This window comes from Aptenodytes forsteri, unplaced genomic scaffold (assembly GCF_000699145.1).
Source record: "Aptenodytes forsteri isolate BGI_AS27 unplaced genomic scaffold, ASM69914v1 Scaffold50, whole genome shotgun sequence".
Taxonomy (NCBI): Eukaryota; Metazoa; Chordata; class Aves; order Sphenisciformes; family Spheniscidae; genus Aptenodytes; species Aptenodytes forsteri.
Genome location: NW_008795126.1, coordinates 1991873 through 2013891, shown reverse-complemented (window position 1 = coordinate 2013891; position 22019 = coordinate 1991873). Strand labels below are relative to the sequence as shown.

At 46.3% G+C, this 22019-nt stretch overlaps 1 protein-coding gene across 1 annotated transcript in view; it reads left to right on the top strand.

Annotated features, from left to right (window-relative positions):
* The first annotated feature begins 87 nt into the window (after positions 1–87).
* Positions 88–22019, top strand: part of CRISPLD2 (cysteine rich secretory protein LCCL domain containing 2) — a 32100-nt gene continuing 10168 nt past the window's right edge. Inside the window, exons 1-13 of the mRNA XM_009277286.2 lie at positions 88–283; positions 4335–4660; positions 10007–10125; positions 12196–12328; positions 12657–12772; positions 14821–14921; positions 16511–16660; positions 17513–17573; positions 18208–18274; positions 19247–19377; positions 19527–19570; positions 20497–20569; positions 21276–21351. Of these exons, the coding sequence (XP_009275561.1) occupies positions 4418–4660; positions 10007–10125; positions 12196–12328; positions 12657–12772; positions 14821–14921; positions 16511–16660; positions 17513–17573; positions 18208–18274; positions 19247–19377; positions 19527–19570; positions 20497–20569; positions 21276–21351 (1314 nt within the window). The 5' untranslated portion in view covers positions 88–283; positions 4335–4417. The remainder of the gene's footprint in view (positions 284–4334; positions 4661–10006; positions 10126–12195; positions 12329–12656; positions 12773–14820; positions 14922–16510; positions 16661–17512; positions 17574–18207; positions 18275–19246; positions 19378–19526; positions 19571–20496; positions 20570–21275; positions 21352–22019) is intronic.

The following is a 22019-nucleotide window of genomic DNA, read 5'->3' as shown; positions in this document are numbered from 1 at the left end:
CCCCCCCCCACTTCTTTTCGTTATTACTACGGGCCCGTTGCCAAACAAGATGATCCAGGGTTGTCCTCTTTGCCTGGAGAGCATAAATACCACTGGGGAGCTCTGTGAGACTGCAGTTGGTACGGGCTGCTGAGCCGAGACCTTGCATTCCTCGCACCTCCTGAGGCTTGTTTCATCCTTTTCCCCCTCCTCCTAGTTTAAATATTTCAGATATATAATTTATTTTCCACAAGCAGGCTTGGAGGAGCTACAATTTCCTGGGGACTTGGAAGCACTCGGCAAGGTAAGTGTAAGCTTTGGTCCCTGCTTCTGAAATGTGGTTTGGGGACTGTGTGTGTGTGCAAGGAATGTCTCTATTTAAGTAGGCACAATTTTAGCAGCTTCTCCAAAAAGTTGCTTGTGTGGTATGAAATAGCACAATACTGTCTGAGCTTCCCTTATGTATGCTTTGCAGAGGTTAATGCAAGATTAATAAACATTAATCTTGAATGAATGGGAGGAGTTTGCAAGTACAGGAGTGGATTTCTACACAAACAGAAAATACCTAAGGGATGCTGTAGCAGTCTCTAATAGCTGACATCTAGTCTGTTCCAGGAAGCCTGTGTTTATGCAAGTCTGCTCTAAAGTCCTGTCTAAAAGGAGTTTCACAGTGTCGCCACATGTTGTGTCTGTTTCCAGAGGGTTTTCCGTGTGGTTTTGCATAGAAACTCACCCGCTTCAGTTCTGTGGGAGTAATGGAAGATCCAGATGTTTTGGCCCGTGGCCTTGAAGATGCTGAATGCATAGTGTGTTCTGTGCAGACAACGCTATGTCCTGTGTCAAGGGACTTGTCATCCCACTTTTCTTTTGAAGCCAACACAGTTCTTCAAAGCCTGAAATGTGCGCATCTCGGTTAAATAGCTGACCCGAGGTTTAATGCGTGAAGTATGTTGTGGCTTTATCTCTGGATTTCTTTGAACAGGTTAAAAGCTGATCCCAGGTTAACTCCCCTCTGCTTTGCTGGTATCCCGACCTAACTCTTGCATTTTCCTGCCTTGTCAGCTTGTTCCATGTATAACTCCGCAGGTCCCAGGATGTTTTAGCTGCAAATGTCGTCCATAACCACGGAGTAGAGACCCACTCGTATACTTCACCAAGGAGGCAGTTAAAGATCAATAGCTGTAAGGAATGAGGTGAAGCGAGGACATAATGAAGTACAGAAGTCAGCCAGCATGTGGCTTTAGCAGGCAGCGCTGCATGCCAGGCTTCGAATGCTACCAACTCTTCTGCTTTCTGTGAAATGCAGACACCATCCATTAGCTGGGGAAATAGCTTTCTAAAAATAATCTTTTCCAAAGTCCGGTGCTGCTTTTTAACTTCCTCAGACCCCAGAAGAAGGCCTCCCCTTTGTCCCCAGTTTGGACAGGCTTTACAGCATATTAAGGAGTCGGTTTCTGCTGACTCACTTGTTTCTGATTGCTCCCAGATGTTTACCTGGCACCAGTATCAAGGGCCTGATGTGTTTAAAGGAAGGCTGTGCTAATGCTTCTCTTGAACCCTTGAAAACAACAGCAGAGATGTACTCAGCTGACTGTCAGCTGATAATTTTCTCCAAGTAATGTCAAATCCTGACTCAAAGGCGGTATGATTTCAGTCTTCCCTGATGAGGAGCTCCTGATGCAGCCCGGACGTGTTGCCCCAGCTCCGCAGGGCACTTGGGCTGGCTGAGCTTTAACACATGTCTGAGCGTTTCGTTGCACCTGGGCACGAGGATATTAAGAGAGGCAAATGGATAGACATCTGAAATCGATGAGAGCTTCCTGAAATGTGAGCATCTATCTGCTGCTTTTAATTAATCTGGCCAGGGAGCTCTTTGCTCCTTGTCCCTCTCTGATCACTTCATCCTTCCTTTGGATGCTCAGCGCTCCCCACCTCGAGCCAAAGCAGAGGAAGGGACCTGCACCCCAGGTGAAAAAGAAGATAGTGCCAAAATGACCTAATTTTAGAGAGGTGCTAGTATCCCCTCGCTCACAAATGGGATACAGGGAAGAACATCCTGAGGAATAATGCACCATCTGTTGCAAGGTTTTGGCTGGGGCACAAAACCAGACACGTTGGCTTCATTGCGTAGCCGTGAGTGGGGCACCTCCTCTGGGCTTTCAGATGTTACAGCTGATTTTTTCAAGCTGTCCTTTCTGTAAAGTCAGTGTTTGCTGGGTGGTGGATACGGGCTCCTATTTAGCAAAGGGCACCCGGCCAAATGAGGGGGTACAACTGCAGCATATATTAGCTGTCTGTTCCTGCCTGCTCTACCTACAGGACAAGCTGCAGTTAAAATTGCTTGTGCTAAATGGCCACATTGTAAACGGCTGTGGCAGAGCATCTATTTTTAAACTCTTAGGGAAGTGCCTCAAAGTAGGAATTGTTCCCTGAATTTGGGTCAGACGGTCTACAAAAGCAACAGCTCGTTTTGCCTCCCCTACCCCTCTGTAGCCGGGTTAGAAAGTTGGGCTGCTGCTTGGGGGGGAGCAAATGCCAACAAACAGGACTGAGAAGAGGATGAGGTTAAAGCAGTATTTGTCCCGACGCCACCGAACGTCCTGTCTTTCAGGTGTGCCTGGAGCTGGGGACAAGGCGTGTGTGTTCGACTTGCTCTGCAGAGCAGGAAATAATGAGAAGCCATTACCTAAACTGAGCAAATTACATTCCTGCATTGTTCTACTGAGGCAAAGGCTTAATGCTCTGCCTGGAGAGAGACTGAGGGCAGCTGGTTTTCATCTGCCTTAATACAGCACAAGAAGCCTCAAATTGGTTTTCATCTGCCTTAATACAGCACAAGTAAGAAGCCTCAAACGGGGACTTTGTCTCTTTTGTGTAGACGGCCAACAAGTTTTCAGGGTTTCTCAGTGGCCTCAGAGTTTTTTTTTGGGGGGTCCCCCACCTGTGCAAAGCACCTTGTGCTTGCCGCTGTCCTCTGCAGATGCTGTTGTGCTGGGTCTGGGGAACAGGGGTTTGGGACTTCATGCTCGAGCGCAGCTTTTCCAGCTGGGATCTGGAAGGCGCTTCCCTGCCTTGGATGGTTTCCAACTCGTCCGGTGTCAGTGTGTCCAAATCCCTTGTCACTGGGCTGAAACTTCTCAAATAATTCCTGCTAATCTGGGGTTTATTTCCTGACACTGCGTAGGAATGCTTTCAGCGTGTCTTTTTAACCATGCTGTCAAAACTAGATCCTCACCTAGTTTTGAAGATGGGGATGGGGAAGCTTTCTTCCAAAATTTAGCCTTAAGGAGAGAGGATGCTGTGCTTGCACCGTCTGTACAGGTGCTTATTGCCCCTGAGGGATTGATTCTGCTCTGGTGCTGCAGAGCCATGCAGCAGCACGTATTTCCTTCCCTGAATAGCTCATGATCTAAATAAAACCAGCCAAGATGCTCAAGGCTCATTAGATGGAGAAGTTGGGGCAGGGCGGGAGAGGAAGGGAGGAAGAGTTTGGAAATGGCAGGTGGAACGGGAGCACTGTGGAACAAGGGAGGGGGTGGAGATTAAATGAAGCCATTCAAACCCAGTAGTGACCAAATTGAGACCACCTCTCCAAGCCCTTGGTGCTGATGGCTACCGAGCATGCATGGGAACACCTAATCTTCTGGCTGGGGGAGCACGGGTGCTCCAGCTCCTCTCCTAATCTGTCATAATTCATATCGCTGGCTGCGCTCCCGCCTGCCGTAAAGCGATGCGTCAGCGAGAACACCCCGGTGCGTCATTCGCCAGCAGGGATTTTGGTTGTTCGACGTTACGGTGACATTTCACATAAACAGCTGCTTTCACAGAGTCTGGCAGCTGCTCCGCTGGAGTCTATTGGCAGAGCGGGGCCTCCGAAATAGCTCTTGCTGATGTCTGACCTCTGTGATCTGGCTTGCTGGGAATTTTACTTTCCCTTTTATTCATATCCGTTCTTCACTTTAACAGCTGGTCTTTGGGTGAATAGCTTCAAAGGTCTCCCCTTCCCACCTGCGAAGGGGGGATTATTCAGAGCTGCTGGGCATTGCTGGGTGACACCTGCGCCCCTGGGATCTTCGGTGGAGAAGGCATCCACTGCCGTGCTGGAGTGCTGCCTGGCTAACGCTCGCTCCCAGTACGACGTCAGTGGAGTTCCCCGGTGTAATAAACTGAGTTCCCATCACTTACGGTGTTGTTGAGGTCTTCCTGTCACTGGGGTGAACGATAATTGCTTAGACTGTAGGCATCACTCTTTTTTCAAGCAAAAATCTGGGTTGTGTGGCTTCCCCGGTGGGGGTCATATGCACTGAGAGCTTCTCTGGCACTGCTCTGACTGCCTGTTTCTCCCCAAAATCCAGACCCGCGCTGAGCCACAGGACTCTCTGCAAGAAAACCTACCATCGTCTCCATCTCCGCTTCTGCTGGCTGTAGAGGAGGAGGCATGAATCCTGTCCTGCCTTGGATCCTTCCTCTTGGATGTGTACTGCTCCTGACAAAGGCAACTGAATGCTTTATCTTGCCCAACTCAAGTCACCTGGAGAGCATTTTGAGTAAATATCAGGATGGGGAAAGTCACTCCAGATCCAAGAGAGCCATTTTATTCTCAGACAGACAGGAGATACTGATGCTTCACAATAAATTGAGAGGTCAAGTGCACCCAGTGGCCTCTAATATGGAATACATGGTGAGTCTAGCTCCTGATACCTAACTTTATTACTGCTTTTTTTTAAACTTTAATTTTCCTTATGGTGCAAGAGTTGTAGCAAATTTCCTCTAAAGTGAGTTTTTCTCAAGAGGTTTCCTGGAGCAGTTTCATTCCAGAGTGAACGATGCTTTAGATCATTGGACTGTTTTTGTTGGAAAGGGCCAGTAACAGGTCATCGAGTCCATCCGCTGCATAGTTTCAGGACTGGTTCCATTATTCATAAACTAGCGTCTGGCCCAGCCCTGGACGCATCTCCAGTGATGGCAATTCCACAGCCTGCCTCAGCAGGTTCTTCCATTACCTTAATGTCATAAAAGCATCGAATTTTCCCTAGTGTTTAACCCACGTTCTCCCTGTGAAAGCTTTCAGACCGTTGTGACTGGTGTTTCAGGACATCACAGTGCTCAGAGAAACCTCTGATGGTCTTTGGGTTGCCATCAGCTACCGCCCAGTGCTGGAGGTAACATCTGCCCTTTTGTCATACACTGATCACCAGAGATTATCAATGTGAGCCAAGCATCCATGATGCTGCTGGGAATCTGCTCAGCACCGTAGAGAAACAGGGCTTGAGGAATGCGGCTTCCATCTGCAAAGAATTTCAGTCACTGGAAATAGCTGGAAAGGCTTTGGGAGTTCATGGGTGGATGGGTCAGTGCTATTGGCTTTTCATAGTTCAAGAAACCAAAATAAAAGTTTGGTCGACGTATTCTCCCACTTCAGAGGGAGAACTTAAAAGTATGAGTATGAAATATGCCTTTACCATCAACAGTTCAGATGAATAGGGTTTTTTTCACCTGATGCCAGAGACCCTACTTTGAGTTATTTTTGACATGCCATCAAAATATTGCAGGGTCAGAAAATGATGTAGGCAAATAATCTTTTTTTTTTTTTTTTTTTGAGCCTATTCCCAATGTGCAAATATAGTTATGACCGAAACTAGCCTGACTTCGTCTGTGCGCTCCTGCTGACAGATTAAATGATTAATGATTTGTTAAGACCGTGTTTAAAAGGGTAAAAGAAACAGTACGCTAAATGTAATATAAAATTGTTTGCCAGCTGTGCCGAAATGAGTGCTGCAAATGGAAAATCCTGCCTTTTGTGACTGTAGGGAAAAGAAAAGAGCAGGGGGAGCAGAGGACAGTAAGGAAGGACAACTGTCCGTCAGCTGGTCCTCGTTAGCATTCACGCTGCTGGTCTTTCCTCCCGCTTTTGTCAGAAATCGCGTGCCTTTCTAAGAACCGGTGCTTTGTCTCTCTCTCGGCGGGCTCTCACGTTATCCTGCAGGCTGCCTGCAAGGTACTGCCAGAGAAGAGGTGACCTGATTGATTTCCAGAAAGTAAACACAAAGCATGAGAAAGCCAAATGTGTTTTGGTTGGCTTTGGGGATCTGAGAGGGCTGCCGTTGCGGACTGCCCACTGGCCGACTGCTGTTTACGCTTGCAGCGTGGTTACGCTTTTATGTTTGCCTTTGCTCAGTGTGCTTTTCTAGTGGTTTTTATGGGCGATTGAGGGCAAATGAAAGGGCCTTATATGCTGTGAAGAAAGGAGCTGGGTATAAGATGGTGCTACTTGGAAAGGCTATAATCAGTCTTTCATGTATTTGTGTTTACCCAATATTACTTGTAAATGCTGTGTGTATTCTGAACGTGAATTTCACTTTAATCCTTTGTTCTGCATAGGACATTTCTCATTTGGACTCATTTAAGAGGATGGTCTGTCTTTAGTACCGTAGATAAACTTTTCTCTTTGCCTTTGGTGCCAGCGTGGAGCTTCCCAGGCGACGTGTGGTGCTAATTTGTGGATAAGTAGGTAGAACTTGTTCTTGCCCGTCAACCTCCAGACACTGCCTTGTGAAAGTCCTTTCTCCCAGCTCCATATCTGACGTATTTTAAGTGATCTGAAGTGGCAAGGGGAGCTAATGTATTCCAGGAAAGGGACATACTTATCTACTACAGGATGAACTTTAGTCAGTGGAGGCTGTTAATAAGAAAGCAGTAACACAGTGAGTCCCGTGACTTATCTGGAGATCAAAAGAATTACATACATATGGGATAAAGGTAAAGTGGAGTGAAGAAATGAAGAAAGAAACAGTTTTGCTGCTGGGTTTGTATAATTAACTGAAAGCTAGCACAGGTATTCAGTGTTAATGGAAAATGAGTGAGCAGCCTACATCTTCCTGACAAAGCTGGTCAAATACAGAATTACCTTAACCCCTGTAACAACTTTATGATCAACGTTTCCACTGTGTGTTTGGACTTTATAACAGCAGTCACGGCAGCGGATGGGTGCCAAGACCCAAACAAACTCCTTGTTAATGAACCCAGAGTAAAGAGGACATAATAGGTCCTAAGACATCTTGACCTTTTAAGGTGGCTTAGTCAGATGGCTTTCAGCAGTCATGAAAGGCAGAAATCTTTCCTCTTGTGGAGGCCTCAAAGACAGCAGGATAAAACAACATTGTTCTCAGTACAGATTGCTGGAAGGAAAATAGTTTGTTTTCGTGTGTAAGGTATCCATCCTTCCTCTAAACTGTAGGGTGGTGACTTTCCTTGTCAGGATGGGAGAGTATTCCTGTGTGGGTTAGCAAAGCATGCCCAAGCTTCTGCCAGTACATGTCAGTCCTGGACTCTCATGCCACTTTTAAAAAAGTGAATTGCCAGTATTGCAAAAAGTCTAAGCTGGGGAGAAAAATGAGCGAGTAACCTGATCACTGCAACTCAGGTGTCCAGGGTTTGGTTTATAAACTAGCTAGGCTGAGTAAATGGACTCCTTGTGGGGTATGTTCTTATCAAATCTGAACCTACAAATCGTAGTATAGTGTATGTATGCCATGCATGAATTTAACATGTATGGTGAACAGTGTACTTTGAAAGGCCATTACAAATTTGCAGGAGTAACAAAGAGAGTCCATGTGCTAAATCACTTGGAATCGCCTGTAACCGAAGGCTTCTCAATCTCTCCCTGAGAAGGAAACTGAGCATAGATGTACACCACCCCTCTAGCTTCAGTAGAGGGGTGCTAGATACTGCTTTGAATATTGGCATAAAGGCTTCTTGCAAGCGTAGCTGGGAAAGTCTGAAATCTCTTTTTTTTTTTTTTTAATGTTTATTGCTCTGAAATAATTCCAGCCTCCTAACCGCATTCATGTCTGAGAAGGAAGAGGCAAATAACTGCTCTAATTTAAATGGGATGGCTTTGTAATCTGACGCCCGCAGAAATGAGCTTCTCTACTCATCAAGCACAAAGCCATGCAAAGTCGTAGCTCATTCCCAATTGCCTGTTGAGTATCTTTTGACTGAGTTCACTTATTTTATCCGTAGGCATCAAAGGAAGATGTAATGCATATGTTCACATCAATTTCCATTGAATGGCCTATTGCTCATAACGTCTCTGCATTAAATTAGGAGATTTGGAACGTCTCCGCCTTTGAGGCTGCAGGCAATAATGCTCTGCTAGGAAGTCTGAAGTACTAGCAGCGCATAATGTCGTGGGAGAGTTTCCGTGGCTTATGTGTTGGATGGGAAGGTGGATTGTGGCTGGTCATTGCCTGGTGCAGAAAGTGGGGACCACAAAAGCTTGTGTGTCTAGGCACGATTGCAGTAGTCTGCTTGAACAGAGGTTTGGAAATGTGTGCGTGGTGGGTCAGATCCCATACGCCTTCAAGGAGTTGAAGGGCTGAGACGGAAAATGGTTTTATTCCCTCTGTCAGAGCTGTGTCTGCACGGGGTTTTGCAGACTGACATGAATTTGCTTGGCCACTGGTCAGTTCAAAGCCAAGCTGATGAGCTCAGAGCAGCTCTGGGATGTTGTTGGAATTTGGGTTGCTGAGCATGCTTAATGATAAGCTGTTCTCAGAGGTCTGGGCTGTTACCTCAGTTAGATGAGCTCATGTTTGCCTTACGAAGATAGTGTAGACACACCAAGTTCCAGGAGACGCTGCGTTTTCCTGTCGTCTTAGCCAGGGACATGCGGTCCCTCCCCATCCCAGTTATAACTGCCCAAGACTGTGTTCAGATACTTGCTTGGAATGAGCACTTGATGTTTTCTAAATGTGTTTGAGAGCCTAAATGCCCTCCAGTCCTCCAAACGGGCTCTGGCAGGTCCTTTGATAAGTTTGAGATCGGCAGTTGCTTTTCTTCTGGAGAAGATGGGACTTGGAAATACCAGCTGGTTGTGATGGTAAATGTCCAAAGAGGACATAGTCTCGTGCTGGCACGTGAATGGGCTGGAGACACATTACAAGACCTCTCTTCTCTTTGGTTTTACTTGTAGGAATGTGCGGTAATATTTTAATCCCAACGAATTATCCTCTAAGGACTGTTTTGAATAGACCAGCTGTCAGTAATTACACAGTGAATTCAGGGCACTGTCTACTGGGTCCAGCAAGTCTGGCCTTTAAAACAAATACACTCCTGGGCAGTGGAGCCAATGAAGCCTGCTTTCCTATTTGCCTTTGTATCGTGTTTGAGCTCTCGTTTGGCTTACAGCTGGGTGGTATTCAGTGAGGACTGACCTCACACCAACATCCTTCCCTCAGCGGGAACATAAACGGGATTTGTCACTTCTAACCTGATGCCTGTTTCACTAAGAGTGATATTAGCTTAACAGCTCTGGGACTTCGCCACCTCTGTTAAATTTGACTGGATCCATCGGTGGACTCGGCAGTTAGTCTGGAAGGAGGAGGGGAGTTGGGACCGGGAGGCTCAGACCCACACCCCTTGCTCAAGAGGTTGGGCCAAAATCTCCACCTGTGTCGGTAGTGAAGGGCAGGAGCACATCCACTGCTGGAGTTCCGCTTGATGGGAAAGCCAGGGAATGTCCTGGTAGTAAGGACAATGGATGGAAAATCGTGCTGCAGCTACATCAGAGCACTGACGGCATGTTAGAAGTCTTGCAGATCTCAGAAATAGGCATCACGAGGAAGTGCTGGGATCTCTGTCCTTGATGTTTGTTTTATTTTTTTAACAGATTAGAAAAACACCTGTGTTTTAGGGTGGATAGTCTAGATGGGTTCTTGAGGTCTTACTGGGTCTGTTTTCTACTGACCTATGCAAAGCATCTGCTAAGCAGCATGACATCAAGCAGGAAAAATAATAGACCCTTTAGTGCCCTGCATTTCCATGGCAGGGGGGCATCTTGAGAAACTTGCTTTCAGGTCAGGGCACATCATTAAAATGTGCTGGCTTCACAAGGACAGGCCAGACACCAGGGGTGAGCTGTAATGTAGTCTCTCTTTCTCCTCTAATTGCTGTTGGTTGAGTCTCTTGATCAAATAAGCTTGAGATGACAAATTTGCCTGTTCTTTTCTCTCCCCACCCCCTGCAGACCTGGGATGATGAGCTGGAAAGATCAGCCCACGCTTGGGCTCAGCAGTGCATCTGGGACCATGGGCCTAGTGCCCTCATCAGGTCAATTGGACAGAACTTGGCGGTTCACTGGGGCAGGTAAGAGTTGGGGTGCTACAAGCTCATCGCAAAGAGCAATTTATGGATCCTCCTTTAGAGCCGGTTGGAAAGGTTTGCCTTGCTGATGCTTAGTGGAGCTCTGGGGAGACGGCAGAAAAGGTGAAGATCAATAATTGGTATTGCTGCAGTGAAATGGTTATAGCGATAACATCTGCAGCCACCTTCAGCGGACTGTTCCCAGCAAACCAACTTTGGTGCGGGTTACTCCATTTATCTGCATCTCCGGGTACTGCAGCTGTAACGTGCCTGAGGTTACTCTTACTCCTTAAGGAGAACAGGTACAGAAGCCGTAACCCTTGCTCCTAAATCTGCTGTTTCGGGGGGGGGGGGGTTCCTGGCACCATGCTGAGAAGCGGCTGAAAGCTGAAGTTCCTCAGGAACAACGTCTGGACTCAGCTGCGAGTTGAGAACTCATTGCTGTAATTTTGTTAATTATCTCTTGCTGTATTTCCTGTAAAGATTTATCCATCTCCTAATTTCTTTTTGCTGAAACCACTTTGCATGTTTTTTCTTCAACTTCCTGGGGAAGGTTTTTAACCTAGAGTTAACGCAGCTAGGAAAACCGACCTTAAGGCTTTCAAATGGATTTGCCTCTCCATCTCGTGGTGAAATTTGTTTATTGTTAAGCCCCTATTGTTAAGCCTGTTATAGGTTAAGCTTGCTTTGAACAGCAAACATTTTGTATGTGCTCGGGAGCCCTAATGGCTGGAAATGCAGTTATGCTTGTTGTAAATCGGATAGAACTTGGTTGAAAGCAATGGAAATATGCTGGTGTGAAATTGGTCTGATATAAAAATCGGGCCCGTTTTTGTTGGCAGAATTAAATAATGATTGGAAAGTAGAGTGGTTAATCCATTGGAAACAAAGTCAAAAGACCAGGCTGTTCTTGGCTCTCCTACAAGTGTTCAAGATGGCCATGGGTTACTGATGGAGGTAGATCCAATCTCCCTCCCTTTGCAGTCACTGAGAGGAAAAAGAAATCAGATTTATCTCAGTTTTTTCAGGAACGGGCCATAACTTGATTGCCTCAATTTCCTCTCCTGTAAAATAGGATTCGGAAAGTATTCACTTAATGACATCATGAGATTAATGTTTTTAAAGTACCTCTAATGAATTACTTTTAATGAAGAGTTGGCTGAAAGAACAAATTCCAGTTGGTAATGATATCATTTGTATTTCTGGCCGCTTGCTTCATGTGAGCTGTTGAAAGCAATAAAAAGTAGTGGGTTTGAAGCACTGCTCTGCTTTGATACAGAATTTGCAGGTTGCTCCGTTTGCTCACTGTGCATGTAGCATGCAAAAGGCCTATGAGTTTCTATAGGTAGTTTTAACACCGTTTGTGTTGCCCCGGACGGCACAAGCGGCACCAGTGCTGCCACGGACTGCAATATCTGGCGCATAGTTTGCACAAGGTGCGTGCAGTGTATGCGGGGGCTTGGCGCAGAGGGAAATGGCTGCAGTAAAAGGTGGGGTACGTCTGTAGTGCATCAACTGTTCTGCACCAAGTCTTGGTGTGACGTGAGTGTGAAGAAGCCCACTCGCTTTCAAAGGTCTTACAGTATTAACTGCTAGCGTACTTCCAGATTTAGCAAATTGCCTGGTGGTAAAATAGGTACCTGGTGGCTTTCGGTTTGAGATGTTTGGCAAACCTTAACTTCTGTTTACTTTCAAAATACAACTTTTTGCCAAACTAGAAGTTTTTTGTAGTTGTGTGGAAAAGTCAGGAGGACATTTCAGGTCAGCGGCACTTGAAGAGCATGTCAAACCTATAAATAATACAGAAAGTCAGACCGGGCTGTGAAGCTTAGGGAAAAAAATTATCTTTAACATTTTCAATGAGATTTTTTTTCTGTTCATTAGACCGTGTTGCTGGGTTCTTTAAGCAACACCTTCTCCATGAATGAAACTTCAGAAACTTTTATATAAAATTAGCAAAACTTGTGTTTAAAAAAATCTGAGCTAACAATATGGTAGGAGGCTACAGGTATTGTTTGAAAACTTCTACCAGACCTTGGTGACTTCAGCTGTGACAGGTCTTTGCTCCTTCAGGTATCGGTCTCCAGCTTTCCATGTCCAATCTTGGTATGATGAAGTTAAAGATTACACGTACCCGTATCCTCACGAGTGCAACCCGTGGTGCCCAGACAAATGCACTGGCTCTATGTGCACGCATTACACCCAGGTAAAGGAGACGAAGGGCTTTTGTATCTATACTCTCTGCACCCCCCCACGTCCCAGTGTCTTTGCTCCTTCAGGTATCGGTCTCCAGCTTTCCATGTCCAATCTTGGTATGATGAAGTTAAAGATTACACGTACCCGTATCCTCACGAGTGCAACCCGTGGTGCCCAGACAAATGCACTGGCTCTATGTGCACGCATTACACCCAGGTAAAGGAGACGAAGGGCTTTTGTATCTACTCTCTGCACCCCCCCACGTCCCAGTTGTCACTGCGACGTGTGCCCAGAGGGGGGTAGCTTGCTTATTTTCAATAACTGTGTTGCACTTGCAGATAGTCTGGGCCACGACGAACAAGATTGGCTGTGCTGTGAACGTCTGCAAGCAGATGAACGTCTGGGGAGAAATCTGGGAGAACGCCGTCTACCTGGTCTGCAACTACTCACCGAAGTAAGGCAGATGCGCTGGGCTCTCTCCAGCTTTCCTAAAACTGGCAGGTTGCTTAACTAGCCCAGGGTCTGGGGAAGAGATTTCAGGCAGTCTAGACTAGTGGTTGTGGCTTTAAATTTTCTCTTTAGACGGCAGCACAGAGCTGGTTCAAGACTTCTGAGCATTGCCTGGAAAACTGAATGAGGGGCCGGGGCCAGGCCGGAGCTTTGATGTTCCTGCCATGGGAAGGAGGAGCAGGAGAAGGCCAGGACGGAGCTGGCGTGTGCTGCCAAGCGAGGCTTGCGCTCTCTCTGCTGCTCGGAGGGTGGGAGGGGATGGGGTGGTGATTAATGCCGCTCAGCGCTGCTCCAGCAGCCAGGTAGGCTGCCGTATCATGACACATTTTCTCACCCTCCCTGCAAAATCTGCTGGTTTAAACACACTGCTGTTTCGTGCAAAGCCAGCCCAGCAGCAGTCGCTGGTGGAAGTGAAGCGAGCTGGGGCCCGCTGCAAGGAGCTGCGAAGAAATAAATCCCAGACCCGATGAGCTCCCTGTGGCTTAAAAACAAAAGTGAAATAGCTAAGTCTTGACTGATGCAGTTAACTCTATGGTTTGATTAAATTTCAGAATGAAAATTACATTTCTTGACTACTACATCCAGGAGAAGTTTCCTCCCTGGCAAGGGCAATTAATATTTTCTGCTTAAATGGCTAATAGGAGAAACATTCTGACTCCAAGTCCTTGGCGATTTAACTCGGCAACAAAATGAAATAGGGAAATCGCTATATACATATGGGGTGGCTTGGAGAGCATCTGACTTCTGGAGCTCATAGGGCAGAATAACGCAGGGAAATAAGATGTGCGGGTTCAGAGCTCACAGCACGATCCAGGCAGAGCCCTGTGGGTGGGTTGTCTAAGCCCCTCTCCCCACGTTAGCTACTGAGCACGTTGTGCTTGTGGTTTGGTGGGATTTAATAACCTGCTCCTCATATGGGATTGCACCATCTCGCATGGAGCTCCCGCAGCAGGCAGGGCTATTTGCACGTCATCCATTCAGGGCTGCTGGATGGAAAAATACTCCATTTCTGCAGTTTCTGCTTAATCTTTTCTCTCTGGCATCAGTGCGCATTGTCCTCATCTAGCCTTGTAGGTGGAGACAGCTGAAAGAGCAATAACCGAAGGGTTCGTAGCCATGGGCTGAACTCTGGCTCCTTCAACCTTCTCAGCCCCTGTAGTCTGCAGTACAGAATGCCAAAAAGGGCTTTTGTTTCTGCGTAGTTTCTTGGGGAAAATGCAGTAATCCATTGATTTACTCCTCTTTACACAAGATTGCAGTATTTATATTGGAGTTTAATGTAAAAGCGATATTGCATGCAAATTTATCTAAGTAAACTCCTAAAAATGTCATCCTGGAGTTGAAATGAGAAGGAACATTTTTCTTACAACCAGCTTTCCTGGGCTGGTTGTTTAGTCTTTGCTGAGTTGCTCTGGGCCAGGACGATGTTTCTGTGGCCTCGGAGGCAAAATTGGGGGCTTGAGGATGCCAGGTTGGGTGAGGAGAAAGTGCAAAGCGCTGCTCTGTTTCCCAGATTATCTGGCGTGAGGGTCCATGTATTTCTGGTGTTTTTCTGTTTGGAAATGGTTCCGGATGGAAAATGGAGCAGCTTTTAAATGCTAAGAGCTGTGCTCCAGCCTGGCCCATGAAGGTGCCTGGGGGTGTTGCAGAAAATGGTGGGAGACTTGTGGCTCTGATGAACAAGAGAGGTGAAGGCAAGCGTCGGGCAAATGGGAGGCAGCAAGCAGGCAGCCCCTGAGCCTGCTGGAGGACAACAGGCGGCAGCAAGCAGGCAGCCCCTGAGCCTGCTGAGCTATCGCTGGAGGACAACAGGCAGCACAGGCATGGAAAGAGTGGTGACAGGCCATTTTTTTTTCCCATTTACAGCCCCCTATCCAAGGACGAGCACAGCAGAAACACCCATTTTCCCCACTCCCTTAGTGCCAGGAGGTCTTGTGGGCTTGGATGGGTATTTGGGTGTCTGACGGGTGCGCGTTGCTCTTATGCTTGCAGGGGCAACTGGATCGGAGAAGCCCCGTACAAGACTGGCCGCCCCTGCTCCGAGTGCCCGCCGAGCTACGGAGGAGGCTGCCAGAACAACCTCTGCTACAAAGGTACGTGGTGGGGGGCTCGGGCACCCTCCTGGGTTGGGGAAAAGGCTGGAGCAAACTTATGCCTGGAAACTTTTAATTAGAAGCAGCCGCAGCTTTATGCACCTTTTAATTAGCCATCCTTAATATTTCGACATCACAGCACGTGGTAAATCAGCGGCTGCTGCTGAAACCGAAAAGCCCTGAACCGCTTAAAATCCGGAGCTCGGATTCGGTGTGTTTTCCCCAGTGAAAATGAGAGCGAGCGCTCGGAAGGGGGGAAGCTGCTCTGAGCTTACACGGGTTTGGCTCGGGAGCTCCAGCAGGATTTTGAGCGCTGGCAGACTGCGGGCAGGAGTGATCCCGTCCTCGCGGGGTTTATTTGGGAAGGGAATGTTCTCCAGCGCTTACCAGAGGCAACGTGGGTGGGCAGAGCTTGGCTGCCTGCCCCGCTGCTTCAGGGGCCGGGGACAGAGCGCTTCCCTCTCTCCCCACCTTGGTTTTCACGGCTGCAAAACGAATATAGGGATTCGTGTCTCTTGGAGGAGAGGAGGGGATCGTGGACAGTTTTTTCCTGAAAAAAAAAAATCTAAAAAATATTCTTCGCACTGAAATCTCCAGTGAAGCAGTGCTATTCCCCCAGCACGCAGGATTTTCTGGGGTCATGCATTGAGGGCATTTTTCTTCTGCCATGTGTTTTGCTTCACAGACAACTGGGCTCTTAGAAACAGGCAGGTTCCCTGGAGAAGGGAACGAGAACTTGCTGTTCCCAAAGCAGAGGCTTATTTTGCTGCAACGTTGCATTTATCATGTTTAGCCTGGGGTTGCAGGTCCAGCGGGAGGTCCCTGGGTGCAGGTGGGCTGGGGAGGGGATGCCCTGGTGGTAGAAAGCCCTCCCGGAGCCACCATCCATCATCCCTTTGTTTGCATCGTTCATCTCCTCATTGCCGAGGACGAGAGCGGCGCAGGGTTTCGGGTAGGACTGGCCAAGCAGAATGAATTTTGCTGGCACCATTTCCCAAATCCCTTTGCCCGGCTGCAACAGCAGACAGCTTGTTCTCCATCAAAGGGTAAAGCGAGGGATAAACCCGCCACAGGCACTAAAGCCAGGATCACACTGTAGCAGGACCCGTGCTTTACCGGAGGACCGGCTGAAGCCGTGCTGATGGGGTGCTTTGAAGAAGCAAACCCAGGTGGGAGGGAGGAGAAGAGGTTTCAGCCACCTTCCCAAATACTAGGGCCCTCTTCTTGCACGCGCCCTTCAGCAAATTTGCGTTTTCCTCCAGAGAGAAAGAGCTGTATGGGAAACAGGAGAAGAAACAGCAGCACTTTTTTTTCACTAATTAGTGGGGATCATTTCAAACCTTTATTGTAAGATGCTCTAAATGCCGCTTCGTGCACAGAGGAGCGGGAGAGGAGCAGATCTCCCCTCCTGGTGCTGCACCTGCCCTGGCAATAGCCCTGCGCTACCTTTAACGGGCATTTTTGAGTTTCCAACTACCTAAAAGCAGATCCTCATCAAACTAAATCGCATCTCTCAAAACATGAACCTGTCCAACTTCCTCATCAATGCGAACACGCTGTAATTATTTTTAATCCCCTCTTCTAACAAGATTACCGTTACGAAGATCCCGTCATCGCTGAGGCGGATGAGACTAACGAAGTGGAGATTTCGCAAGTTGCGGAGCAAAAGCCAGTGCGGTTCTACCCTCCCGAGGCCAAGCCCAGCAAACCCAAGAAAATCATCCCGGACTCCTACATGAGTAAGACGGCCTCTTTCTTTTTCAGCGCCTGTAAGTTTTAAAGTACCTCTATGGGAAAAGGTGTGGAAAGCGATGAGGAGGCTCGGAGAAAAAATAACTGGGAGGATGTCTGAGTGGAGGGAGAGGTAATCTGCGTGAAAGTTCCCTGTTAGTTATAGCAGAAGCCTGCCAGAAGCGGGGAGCAAAGCTTTCAAAAGCCACTCGTGCCTTCTGCATGTCAATCTGCAATAGTTATTTGTTCTTTTAAGACATTTTAAGGAAGTATTGATGAGCCAAAGGTCCACAGATCAGCAATCACTTTAGGAAATATTGGTTTTATTTCCCAGTTAAAATACTCTACGCTCAGCAGTTAGCCCCTTTGCAGCTTTGGGGTTTTTTTTTAGTTTGTTTCCTTCTTATTTCTTGCTTGGGAAAATTCCTGAAGTTATTTGTGGAGCTGGTAGTACTTCCTCAGTTGTTTTCTAATCGCTGTTAATTAAAAGAGACTTATTGTGAAAACAAGGTGAGGCAAGCCAACGTGTCCTTTTCAAGTTTTATCTACCAGCATCTCGAGAGTCTGTAATTAAACGGAGAATGAGAGCTCTGGCTGCAGACCTCGGGCTGTAAATCAAAGCCTTCAGCTGTCAGATGTTTCTTACTTGCTAATATTTCCGAAGACACCTGTCTCAGGTGAAGGGCTAAAGAGGCACGAACTGCTCCAGGCTGGTTGGTCTGTGATAAGATTTTATCTCGCTGCACCAGAGACCTCCAGGAAAGTTGCATGGTGGTTGCTTATCTCCATAGCTCGAGAGCAGGCTGTGGCAGTCTCTTTCCTTTTTAAAATATGTATTTATCTTATTTTTTTCTCCCCAGCACAAGTCATTACCTGTGAAACCAAGATGAGAGACAAATGCAGAGGCTCAACGTGCAACAGGTAGCGTTTTATTGATACCTCTTGGAGCGCTGTGGGAAAAAGTGGCCTAAAAATTGTCCAGTCTTGCAAACATAGGATAAGCTATACTATGTATTTTTTGTGACTATCCAGTTAGGTCTCTTAAAAAAAAACAAAAACAAAACCAACAAACCAACCAAAAAACCCCCTGCCTTAATTTCTCTTAATACAAAGCCTTCAGCCAAGCCTAGCAATAAGGTGACTCAGTTTATTTTATTCAGCCATGATGACCCACAGTTCCAGGTGTCCCAAATCATTTCATAAATTTTGGCAGAGTCACTTTTAAGCCTTTTTCATGCATTCCACCTCAGTCCAAGCTAGACCAATAATTCATGGCTTGTCCCCTCCCAGCCAGTCAAGAACTTCTGGTTAAGGTTTCTGCAAAGAACGGGACAGTTTATCACTTGGAGAAAAACCAAATCCACAGAATCTAAATATTGGTCGAGCTTTTAAGGAGGGTGGAGAAACTGTTTTAGAAAGTAGCTATTTTGCAATCTTGTTTTTAAATGGAAGAGTTACGTGAAATGAATGGAATGACTATTAAATGAAATAGAGTCAAAGTCTGTTTTTCTTGAATTGTTTTTTCACCACCCTCAAAGATATATATCTTTACCAGGTATTTGTGCCCAGCTGGCTGCTTGTACAGTAAGGGAAAGATCTTTGGAACATTTTATTACGAGAGCGTAAGTACCTTTTAATAGCTCATAGATGTAATTTGTGGGGAGTTAGCGGTAATAACAGAAATGGGAAATGCCAACAATTCTAGTGTAATTTGGCTTTTCATATCCTCCAGTTGTGGTGCTGTAAAATGGTGCTAATAAAGATTATCTGTATTTTCCTCATCTTAGTGATGAAAAAAGAAGCAGTCTGGAAAGGCAAAGTGATTCCAGACTTGATTTTTTTCATGAATGCCCTTAATGTGCAATGAAACCCATGGAAAGTGAGGGATGAGGATCGATAGACAGCTCTTACAAAGTTCTCTTCTTTAGTGTGGGCAGCTGTCATGCTAAGCAGAAACTTTATACCAAAAAAACTGTTAAATGTAACTAAATAATATTTTGGGCTGATTTGCTGGATCTTGAATTAGCAAGATAATTTATAAATAAAGCACGGCACTGTTTTCCCGTCAAAACCACTTTTTGGGGTGAAGAAAGGTTGAAGATAAAAGGGTTTTTGTGTAAAAGCGTGTTTGCTTTCCCCATTCTCACTGTTGGTGCATGACTGCATCGCCCGTGATACATCTTTGCCCTGCAACTTCTGTGACTGCAGACAGCCGCCTCTTCCAAGTGGTTTCAGCAGAAATATTTTGGGTTTGAATATTTTGTTGAGAACTGGAAATATTTCATACTGGTTGTTAATTTCCAATGCTGCTTTTCTTCTAAATTATATCTAAATGTACGGGTTTGTTATTTAAAAAAGCTTGCCATTCAAACAGGCAGTGCTTAAAATAATAATAATAGTAAAAAAAAGAATAAGGCTGTGTTGGGAGAGTAAGATTTAACAACCAGATTCCAAAGGAGGGTACTCAGTTTGTTTTCCATTTGGCGCTTTGGTGGTGGTTTCATTTCTTCTTCATTTTTTGCACAGCGGTCGGTCAGCATTGCTCTGTGAATGAGATTTATTTTGCATACTATTTGTATTTGTACTCTTGTCAGTCATCAAGCATATGTCGTGCTGCAATTCATTACGGCATCCTGGACAATAAAGGAGGACTGGTTGATATCACGAGGAAGGGGAGGACACCGGCTTTTGTGAAGTCTACCAGGAATGGTGTGGAGTCTTTTAGGTACTGCCTTCGTGAAAAAGTTTTTGTATTTGCTTTAAGCATAAGCAGGTGTTCAGTTGTCCTTATTACTCATATGTAGACATAGTGATTCACGTAACTCTAGTATGCTTATTTTTTTAATAAATGGGTTTTGTTTGCTTGTTTTGCAGGAAAAGTAAGCCTTCAAATGCATTCATGGTTTCCAAAGTCACAAGTAAGTTTTAAAAGTTGAGAAGAAACCATTATTGCTAGAGTTTTATGGGATCTTTGAAAACACCATTCCTTACGGTGCTCTTTTTCATTTTAAGTAGTCGTGTCAAATGGTTCAGTACCACAGCTAAACCCTAGAGTGGCGATCCATCACCCGTTCTGGGCAATTCCACCATCAACCACCTCATTTTTCTGTGGGGATCTAAGAGGAAGGTACAGAAAAAGGTGATGACTGGCCATTTCCAGCAGCGTCTCCTGGTGACGGATCACAGTCAGGTCCAAACATCAGCTACAGTGTCACAAGCTGCTGATAGTAAAGTGATGGAAGTTGGGGCATCCTTGTAGGAAAGCCTCAGTCTAGAGTGAACACTATAAAAACTGAAAAAATAGTCACTAATATAATAGTGCAATGGTATAATGAAACACATAATACATATGAAATTAGTTTATAACAGTGAGTCATCATATTTCTGATAAACATATAAATAAATGCTATGGAGTTCTGCTTTTTAAACAATTCCCACTTTCTGAATATCTTTGAATAATTCCTCTTCCTCCTACATATAATCATAATTTTGATTACATCCACTTGAGCCACTTTCAGGGAAAACTATTGGTCTCAGGTTATTTGGACTCCATGTCTGGAGCTGTAGCAAAAATACGCCGTCTTGTGGGTCAGCTGCTTTTCTCTTTTGAGAGCTGTGACCTTTTTAAGGCCACGTTGTAGCACGGTAGCAGGATTTCTGCTGGAGAGCTGGTCAGCCCTCTCCTGGGTGCATGCTGCTGGTAAAGGAGCGAGCAGCTTTCCTCCTGGTGCCCTCAGCTGGACGTGGGTCTCGCCAGATGCGTTGCGTGACTGTGACTTGCGTTTTCTGCAGCTGCCTGAGCTATTAGGCCTAGTAATTTGCCTTTCCACATTTATTTCCGCAGCACAGACGCTGGATTGCTATACTACAGTAGCTGAGCTGTGCCAGTTCAAAAAGCCGGCGACCCATTGCCCAAGGTAACTGTGTGCCATGAGCACGAGCCTGCTTATGTTCCGCTTAAACCCGCTCTGCTCTGAGGATGGAGGATGCTGAGGTGCTGAGGTCCCCAAATCTGAGGGCTAGCAGGAATGGAGCTGATTTTACCAGATGAACTGGAGGAGGGGGTTGGGAATGGTGCGTTTCCTCCTGCCACCGTGCTTTTTCTCGGCATCACGATAGAAAATTCATGTTAAGTTTTCAGACTGCTCCAGTAACGTCTAAGTCAGGCTACGCGATCCCGTTTCAGCACACCCCTACGTATGAGCGTGCAGCTTACCGCTCTGTCTTTAATCTCCTGCACTTGCTGGTTTTTGGATGTGGTTTTCCTTTCCACCTTAAAACATGGAAGAAGTTTGTTCTAGAAGGCTGCTTTGTGCAGGTGTACGTCGTGGCACGGCAGGAGGGCACAAACACATGCAAATAATTACGTGCACAGCGTTGAGCAGAAATCTAGGTGCTCCCCTTTGAAAATGTCATAAATGACCAATCCCTCTTTTACCGGTCTAAACCCCTCTATTTGCAGTTCTGCAGTAACTACCAAATGTCATCTGAGGGGAAGGAATAATTAAATTCACTGTTGCCACCTGCAGACCAGATGCAGGCACTTGAAATCTCCCAAGAATGCAGCTTGCTTTCCTGTTGAGCCTCGATATAGAGCATAACTATGAATAAATTGTTTTCTAGGATTTATTGTCCAGCCCACTGTAAAGACGAGCCATCGTACTGGGCACCGGTGTTTGGCACAAACGTTTATGCGGACGTGAGTATGCTCCTTTCCCCGACGACCCCCTGTGTCACGATGTCTATATCGCAGAGCTGGGGTCGTACTCTGCGGTCTAGGGAAGGCAGCCAAACTCTCCGTGATCATTGCAATGAGGGGATGGGGTAAATGGGGAGGAAGGAAGAGGTAGCACCAACAAAGTGCAACAGCTACTACGCCGGGCTGGGGTCGATGGGCCTGGGGAGCCCCTCCACTCTCCGGCACCGACTTATTCTTACGGACTCGGACAGGGCGCTTAACCTCTCCGTGCCTTAGGGACTACGGCTGTGAGACAATGGCAGCGCTTGTCCGCCTTTGCAATGTCTTGAGATCTGCGGATGAGCACCAAAGGGCTTTTATTATATACTATCACACTATATAGTTGGCAAAAATAGGCCTTCTTCCCCCTCCCCTGTCCTCCTCTTTCTGGGAGCCGAACAGTGTTTTTGAGCAGTCGGGACACAGCGCAGAGCAGTGGAAAGAACGCATGCGGATTGGTTTTATTGGTTTGTTTTTCTAAACTCTGCTCACGGGGATGAGCAGAGACTTGATGCTAAAACTAGGCAAAGAGTCATTTTTTTGAAATCTCTTAATATTAGGCCTCTAAAAACTGGGTTTCAGTGTTTTCCATTTGCGAGTGCTTTTTTCTTTTTTCTTTTTTCTTTTTT